Raw genomic sequence first — 8,977 nt, forward strand, 5'->3', positions numbered from 1 at the left:
AAAACAAAGGTGTAACTTTTTTCTCATTCCAGTTCTTTATTTCCTATCAGAGTCAAAGACATTACTAATTTCTACCCATGGAAACTTGGGGATCCAGAGAGCCCAGGTGAAAATTCCTACCTTGGGGGAAAACTCCCAAGAGTGGCTCAGTTCATCTTTTGCCCCAGCAGTTTTTTTTTTTTAAGTCTTTATTGAATTTGTTGCAATATTGTTGCTATGTTCTTATGTTTTGGTTTTCTGGCAATGAGGCATACAGGATCTTAGCTCCCCAGGCAGGGATTGAACCCACACTCCCTGTGCTGGAAGGCAAAGTCTTAACCGGGGAAGTTCCTGGCCTGGCAGGCAGTTTTGAATCTTTTGATATTAATAACAATGGCCTCATAACCCCAGGAACTGCTTTTGATTTCTTTTTTGTGCCAACGGCTTCAGAGTAAAGTCAGTGAGAGTGCCTGTCAGTGATAAAAATTCAGCCAGTGTTAAGGGTTGAATTGTGTCTCTCCCTGACCCCTGGCTCCCACCCTCCCCCAAAAGGATATATTTGAGGCCCTAATCACAGTACTTCAGAATGTGACTTGTTTGGAAATACAATGGTTGCAGGTGTAATTGTAATCAAGAAGAGGGCATACTGGAGAAGGGTAGCCCTTAGGCAGTATGACTGGTGTCCTCACTAGAAACAGCCATGTGAAGACACAGGGACACAGGGAAGTCACACGATGACAGAGACTGGAATTATGCACCAAAGATCACCCAGGATTAACAGCCCACCCAGGAGGTGTGCTCCCCAGGTAGCTCAGAGGTAAAGAATCCACCTACCAATGCAGGAGACGCAAGAGACTGCGTCTCGGGTTTGATCCCTGGGTCAGGAAGATCCCCTGGAGAAGGAAATGGCAACCCACTCCAGTATTCTTGCCTGATGAATCCCACGGACAGAGGAGCACGGTAGGCTACAGTCCTTAGGATTGCAAAGAGTTGCATACTATTGAGCACACACATGCACGTGTGCATACGCATGTGCATGCGTGCGCACACACACACACACCACCAGGAGGTGAGGAAAAGCAAGGAGTGATTCTCTCCCAAGGTTTCAGAGGGTGCATGACCCTGCTAACACCTTGAAAGTGGACTTCTAGCTTCCAGAACTATGAGACAAATTTCTGCTGTCTTATCCCACCCGGTTTGTGGTACCCATGCAGCAGTCTTAGGGAACCAGCACAATGGCTTTCCTGGCCTGGGGTTCTGAAACACTAGGGTTGGGGGGGGGGGGCATGGTTCTGTGCCCATGTTGGGGACTGCCACACCATGACCCAAGGTGACTGATGGGGACCGAATCATTAGAGGGCTGGGCTAGAGCTTCAGCCACAAGGTTACCACGCATACAATGTTACCCTCGGGTCAGGAAGAGATGGTCCCACCCATCAGGGTCAATGCAACCTGCAGAAAATCCACAGAAAGCTTCAGAAGGCTGAGCGGTGTTTCCTCTTTATACTCACACGATGATAAAAGGCCTTTATCAAGAATGACATATTATTGCCCAACGGTCAGGATGCAGGTGGCAGTGAAAAGGATTCTTAGGAACCTTCCCCTGTGCCTGTTGGGTGTGTGAAGCACTCTCGTGTGAGGACGGGAAGCTTCTGATCCCCCGGTAACATCCGCCTCTCCTTAGGAAGCTCTCCACTCCTACCCTTCCATGTCCTTTCCTGCAGATAACGGCTCTAGATAAATCTTCCCGCCGCACCAAACACTTGGCCTCTGAGTACAGTCACACGTCATCAGGGGCCTGGGGTCCTCCATCAAGGCTCGGCTGAGGGTAGGACACCTAGCACCTGGAAGAGAAACCAGCCCCGTGCATTGAGGCAAGGTGGTCCAGTGAAGCAGAGGGGCTACTGTAAACATCCGGTCCCACTTTAAAAACAGCAGGCCAGGAAAGAAAGTCCCTCCTTACCTGGAATAGAGAAATCTGGATATTTTGGCAGCAGCCCTTCATGCAACAAAACTTTTGGAGGAGGAGTAGGAGGAGGTGGTGTGGACTTAACTCCATATATTCTAAAGTAAGAACAAAAGTCTTAGTTATTCCTTTTACTAACGATAAAAATAAGTATAATCTATGCAGATCCCATACGAGCATGGTATATTCATTTCTGATCCGGACGATTTACCCTCAAGGATCATCATCTCCATCTTACAGAATAGAAAACTGAGGCTGCAAGCACCCCACTCCCAGCAGTGTCCTACCATCTCCTTTCCTCAGCAACCTTGAGCCTCAGGTTGCTGCCAAGACAGGGGGGCCCTGTTGGTTTTTACTCCCAGCCTCTCCCTGTAAACCAGCAAAGACCAGAAGCAAGGTTCCTGGAGCTTGTTGGGTGCAAGTGGGGGGCTGGGGGGCAGGACGTGGCTGCCTACTTGGAAGGTCCTGCAATTACAAACATGGCCATCTTGCAAAAACAAATCAGACACACACAAAAATCAGTCCTAGCTTTGGGCTGGGGGCAACTGGAAACCCTGATGGGCTCTTCCCCTGGTTCTCGCTCTCTGCAGTTACCACCCAAGCCAGACTTACTCCTCATATGGTTTCAGATGTGCTTGTTTGGCCCGCTCCATGAGGTCCAGGAAGTCCCTGTAGCAGTTTCTGGCCATGACGGTGTACCGCGTGGCGCAGCCTAATTCAGTGACCCTGGCTCTTGGCAGGTAGCCCGCCCAGCCGGGGATGGGGGGCTCATGGAGAGGTTTCTTTATATTCTTGCATTCTATAAAAAAGATGCCATGCTTCCTTGAGGGCTTTGAGAAGCCATCCAGTGGGCAGCGCTCCCAAGCCAGCCAGCAGCCCAACAATCAGCCCTGGGGATAGCCCCAGGCTCCGAGACGTGATGAGGACAGCTACCACTGGTTGGTTTCTTCTGTGTGTCTGCATTTGGTGGGGCTTTACATAGGCCCTCCTCTCTCTCTCATCTCATTGTCTTACAAACTCTAAGAAGTCGGTGCTATTACCACCAACACTTTCATGGAGCAGGACACTGAGGCCTCAGAGAGGTGAAGAGAATCTTGGCCGAGGTCACATAGCAAGGAAGTGACAGGGCCAGGATTTAGACCCGCGTTTCTCTGATTCCCAAGTTATTGCTCTTAAACGGATCCCACTCTTTTCTGACTAACAACAACAACACAGAAGCTTCAGGCATTTGCTGCTGACCTACAAGAGAAGCATGAGGTCAGGAAAAGGCACTTCACACCTAGCTCTGGCTGCCTGGAGGGTTGACCTTCGGCAATCTCACATTTGTGAGATAAAAGATAACTGCCTGCCTCTGTCTCCTCTAGTTGCTGTAAGAATTGAATTAGACCAGAGAGTCCCAGAACCTCAAAGTTGGAAGGCAGCCTAGGGAGACTCTAGTCCATCCTTCCCTGCCTTAGATGAAGGAACTGTACCCGGAGAGGGGAAGCTACCTGCCCTACATCACACAGCAAAGAGTCACAGAGCTGGGCTAAAGCCCAAACTCTTAGGCTGGTGCTTCTTATAATGGCTGGGAAATTTCTAAGGCATGACAAACATGTGAGTTAGCACGCGTTAAAAAGTCCCCAGATACAGTAATAATAATAAAGGTAATCAGTCCATTACTTTTCCTGTTGGATGTTAGACCTTAAAAACCAGCTAGGATAAATCACTGTTTTGATGATTAACATTATACAGTCATATCATCAGTTGTTTTTTTCACTGTTATTATGGTTGTTATTCAGTGCAAAAGCCCTTCCTGCCCAGCTAGCACCTGGAGGAGCTGGGTTCAAACCCCAGGTCTGACCTCAGACAAGGGACACTATGCTCAAGTGGGAATAATAGTATCGACTTCATACGGCTGTCATGGGTGGTTAATGAAATAACGGTGCCAGGCACAGAGAAAGCAACTAAAAAGTCATAACTACTGAGGCCACAGGGGCTTCCCAGGTGGCGCTAGTGGTAGAGAACCCGCCTGCCAATACAGGAGACATAAGAGATGTGGATTCAATCCCTGGGTCAGGAAGATCCCCTGGAGGAGGGTGTGGTGATGCACTCCAGTATTTTTTGCCTGGAGAATCCCATGGACAGAGGAGCCTGGTGGGCTTCAGTCCACAGGGTCTCAGGGTCGGACATGACTGAAGTGACTTAGCACACATGCACCCTGAGACCACAGCTGCTCTTGGAACCTCCGTGATGACCACCCAGGGAGCTGAGTACCAACACCCTCTTCCCCAGCTGTCTCCCTCTCCCCCTGGAAATGTTTCTTTCTCCTTCTAAGCAACTGAGCCTCTCCACTTTGCATAGATGCCTGGGGATCTGGAACGGTACTCTCGGCGGCTGCTCAACAAGCCAGCCAGGCCTTGCAATGGGGCCCAACGTGAAGTGGGGGCCAGTGTCCAGAAGCCAGTACCCAGACTCAAGGGATGGAACTGCCGGTAATACTGGTGCAGTGTCCGGAGGACCGTCCCTTCCGAGCGGACAGGTTTCAGTTTTGGGGCAGCGGCCACAGAGCAGTGGAATTCCTCCAGCCGGTCTTTATACCGCTGTGCGTTCTCCTGGAAGATTTTCAGACAGTGGGCCATGTTGTCCTCGCTGGAGGTGCCCTGGCAGCTCAGGTAGGGCACGAAGCCTGCAAGAGTCGAGGAGGGAATCACTACCTTCAGCAAGAGATTCAGATCCTGTCCAAACCCCCCGAATCTCTGCCCAGCCCTGGCCATTTCTTCCTTGGCCAACAACACTGCATTTCCCCAAAGGCCATGAATACAAGCCGTGCTATTGTTTCCACTGCTGCTGGGTCCTCCCAAGGCCACAAAAAATGACCTTGGAGTGGGGAGGGAAGGCCCGTTTCCACAAAGGCGATGACAGTAATGTTCTTTGATAGCAAAGCCCCTGATGTCAGCCCGAATGGCAAATGGGGAAAGCATTTAATGGGCCAAAATGATCGTCTGAGGAGTAATTGAAATTATTCATCTTTTTAGAGAGAAAGCTTATTTTCCTTGACACTTTCCAAATGCAATTTGGGATCTTTCTTGTCGGACCATCAGAAAATTGCGGGCTTATTAAAAGCTGAGACCTATTACACAAAAAGGTAAATTCATTATCTGTGAGACCCACCCTGAGCACAATTTTTCAGCATTTCCCACAAAATAACATATAATCATTACAATTAGTATGGGTAAAACACAACTATTTATTTAAACTGGATGCTGAATCCTAAGTACTATAATGCTGTCATAATAAGGCCATTTTTAAAAAGAACAAAGAATGGAAAAAAAAAACTGGTTAAGGCTTAGCTTTAAATTGCAAATAAATAAATAAATATATAAGTCTCATTATTGAAGCTCGACATTTTTGCTCTTATCCCCAGGTAAGAAAAGCTGGCCTCAGAGTTGAAGACAGTAACCCTCACCCTCTGTACTGGCAAGAAATGTGCTCTGGAAGACGCGAATTATTAGACTGTTCTTGACAGTGCTGGAAGGCTTCCATCCACTATCCAGGCTCCCAGTTGGACTTGGGAGATTAAAAGATATGCTGGACAATTAAAAGACAATTAAAAAATACATTAACAACATGGAGGAGACCCTAGACACCCAGGGACCTTATCACAGTGGTTCTTCTTCATCAGGGTCCACTTTGATCTGCATAGATTTTACCTGATTGCATATATGTATGTACACGTGTACACACACACACACACAGAAATACAAACAACCTTTATTGAGTCTTGTTAAGGGCCAAGATATTTCAAATGTATGCCAGCTCCTTTAGAGACAGATTTTATTTTCTTGGGCTTTAAGATCACTGTGGATGGTGACTGCAGCCATCAAATTGACACCTGCTTTTTTATAAAGAAAGCTATGACAAACCTAGACAGCATATAAAAAGCAGAGACATCACTTTGCTGACAAAGGTCCATATAGTCAAAGCTATGGTTTTTCCAGTAGTCATGTATGGATGTGAGAGTTGGACTATAAAGAAAGCTGAGCGCCGAAGAAGTGATACTTTTGAGCTAGGGTGCTGGAGAAAACTCTTGAGAGTCCCTTGGACTGCAAGGAGATCAAACCAGTCACTCTTAAAGGAAATCAACCCTGAATATTGGTTGGAAGGACTGATGCCGAAGCTCCAATACTTTGACCACCTGATTCGAAGAGCCAACTCTTTAGAAAACATCCTGATGCTGGGAAAGAGTGAAGGCAAAAGGAGAAGGGGGAGACAGAGGATGAGATGGTTGGATAGCATCACCCACTCAATGGACATGAATTTGAGCCAACTCCAGGAGATAGTGAAGGACAGGGAAGCCTAGTGTACTGCAGTCCACGGGGTTGCAAAGAGTCAGACACCACTTAGCAACTGAACAACAACAAAGTTCCTTTAATCTTCACCATAATCTTATGAGGAATCTATCCCTACCCTGTATAGTGGGTTGAATCGATAGATCTACTCAAGTCCCACCCCCTGAAACCTGTGAAGGTGAACCTATCAGGAAATAGAATCTTTGCAGATGTAATTAAGGATTCGGAAATGAGATCATCTTAGATTTAGGATGGACTCCCAAATCCAATGCCTAGTTTCCTTCTAAAAGAAAGGAGAGGGAGGTCTGAGAAACAAAGACACAGAGACACTGAGCAGATGGCCACAAGAAAAGTCATGGGAAGATAGGGGCAGAGACTGGAGAGATGCTGCCACAAAACAAGGAAAACCAGGGGCCATCAAAGAGTGTGGTCCTGCCCATACCTCATTTCAGACTCCTGGCCTCCAGAATTGTGAAAGAATAAATATCTGCTGTTTTACACAACAGCCCTAGGAAACGAATACAAGCATTTTATAGAAATTTCTCCTTACCATACAGAGGTAAGTAAACTGCTTACAATCACATAGATAATGGCCAGGAAGAGATTGGAATCCCAGTTTATTAAAACCCAAAGCTTATTCTCTTAACCAACCAGTAGGACCAGGGTGACGATGGGCAACCTTGGAATATTCTCCATAAATCTCCCCTCCCGAGAATACCTGTATGTGAGGGCTTCTGGGGAGCACTAGGTTCATCACCCACCTTGATGTGATTTAGTAAATTCTCAGTAGCCCAGAAGGCTGAGAAGGAGAAGCCTTAGGACAGAGTGACTAGTTCTCCTGACTTGCCAAGGGCTGAGGGGTTTCCTGGGATGCAGGACTTTCAGTGCTAAAACTGTGACCATTCCCAACAAACCAGAGTAATTGGCCACCCTCCCTCCAGGGGACACAGGAAGACATGGGACTGTAAGGACAGCCCTAGTGCTTGAGAACAGCACAACTTGGAAAGAGGAACAGAGCCTCAGTTTACCCATCTGTGTCTACGCAGGTCCAAATGCATGTACGAGACATGAGATAAGTGCTTCCTGGATACCAGGCCATGTCCTGGGAGATTTGAAAGTGAAAGGGAAAGTTGCTCAGTTGTGTCCGACTCTTTGCGACCCCATGGAACAGTCCATGGAATTCTCCCTAGATTATATTTCTCCGTTTATCAGAACTCAGTGATCTGCCATCTTCAACAGTGGAGCACTTTCAACAAGTCTCGTAAATGCTAAAGTGCCTGTACTGGTCCATTAAACCGGTCAGACATGGACAATGGGGCAAGGAAGAGACAGAGATGGTCCCCCTGCCAGCCCCGTCACCACTTACCACTGTAGCCTGGTGTGATGGGCATCTGTCTCATGAAGGTCTTGGAAGACTCCATTATTTTGCTCTCTGTTAATGAAGGGAAGAGGAAATGAAATCATCTCATCAGAAGTCCCTTCCTAGAGAACTCACTGCACATGTGCCAGAGCCCTTGGGAGTAAGACTAACCTTGCCAGGGAATTGGGACAGAGAGAAAGCACCGGCATTGGCCAAGGATGCCACTAAACATTCAATGTGCAGGACATAATGAAGAATTAGAGTAAGCTGAGGCTGGAAAAGATCAGAAGTCTCTAAAGTTGGCATGGAGTACAAGCTGAGGTTGCGGGGGTGGCAGGGTGGGGTACCACACAGCATCAGTTTACATGGATGCTGTCTCCAGAGTCAGAACCCCTTCCTCCTTCTGAGATGGCCTGTATTTGCCTTAATACAGGCCAGGTCCTGCATCTGGCATCTACCCTGCCCAGCCAGTTCATCTCAAAAGTGATGCCTTGGTGGCCAGGACAAATGGCCTCAGAGGTAGAGGAGAGGGTCTCCATCACGGTATACTCAGCAGTGATGGGAATTTTAACAGTTCAGACATTCACTTGCTACCACACGGCTGAAGACAGGACTGCATTCCTGCGATTTCCTTCTCTAGGGGATCTTCCCCAACCAGGGATGGAATCCTGGTCTCCAGTACTGCAGGCAGATTCTTTACCATCTGAGCCACTAAGGGAAGCTTCGTTAAATCATCACCGCTGCCCTAAGGGTTAATTTCTGTTTCAGTCTCCATTTTACAGATGGTAAAATAAGGCACAGAGAGGTTAAGCAATTTGTTTGAAGATTTCTGCGTCCAAGGAGGTCAGACCGTCTAAACTCTGGGCGCAGGATTGGTGGTGGTTTAGTTGCTTATGGACTATAGCCTGCCAGGCTCCTCTGTCCATGGGATTTCCCAGGCAAGAATATGGGAGTGGGTTGCCATTTCCTGCTCCAGGGGCTCTTCCCGACCCAGGGATCCAACCCACGTTTCCAGCGTGCTGGGCGGATTCTTCACCGCTGAGCCACCTGGGAAACCCGGTGGGGACAGGAGTGAGTGCGCGTGGTTGGGGAGAGGGCGGCGATCTGCGCGGGTGGATGGTGGGCTGCTCACCACGCCCTGAGGCCTGCCTGGAGGAGGCTTGCAGGGAAGAGGCTGGGGAGGAGCTATGCTGGGGTGGGGCCGGAAAACCAATCAGAAAGCGCGGACACCCCGCCGCCCCACTCTTGTCCCACTCCAGGGTCCTCACCTGGGCCGGCCTGGATCACGGCCCCACAGGCCTCCTGCCCACGCCTGGCCTCCACCAGACCACCTGCCGCCCC

The 8,977-nt window shown here is 48.5% G+C and overlaps 1 protein-coding gene across 1 annotated transcript; it reads right to left on the minus strand.

The window, feature by feature from the left end:
• Window positions 1–1,568: 1,568 nt before the first annotated feature.
• Window positions 1,569–8,977, minus strand: C15H10orf82 (chromosome 15 C10orf82 homolog). Its single transcript, XM_043926893.1, has 6 exons — window positions 8,905–8,977; window positions 7,643–7,708; window positions 4,395–4,613; window positions 2,558–2,744; window positions 1,943–2,043; window positions 1,569–1,823 (listed from the first exon to the last, which is right to left on the minus strand). The coding sequence occupies exons 2-6, from the start codon at window positions 7,695–7,697 to the stop codon at window positions 1,678–1,680; spliced, it is 708 nt and encodes a 235-aa protein (XP_043782828.1). The 5' UTR covers window positions 7,698–7,708; window positions 8,905–8,977; the 3' UTR covers window positions 1,569–1,677.

Source organism: Cervus elaphus, chromosome 15 (genome assembly GCF_910594005.1).
Source record: "Cervus elaphus chromosome 15, mCerEla1.1, whole genome shotgun sequence".
NCBI lineage: Eukaryota > Metazoa > Chordata > Mammalia > Artiodactyla > Cervidae > Cervus > Cervus elaphus.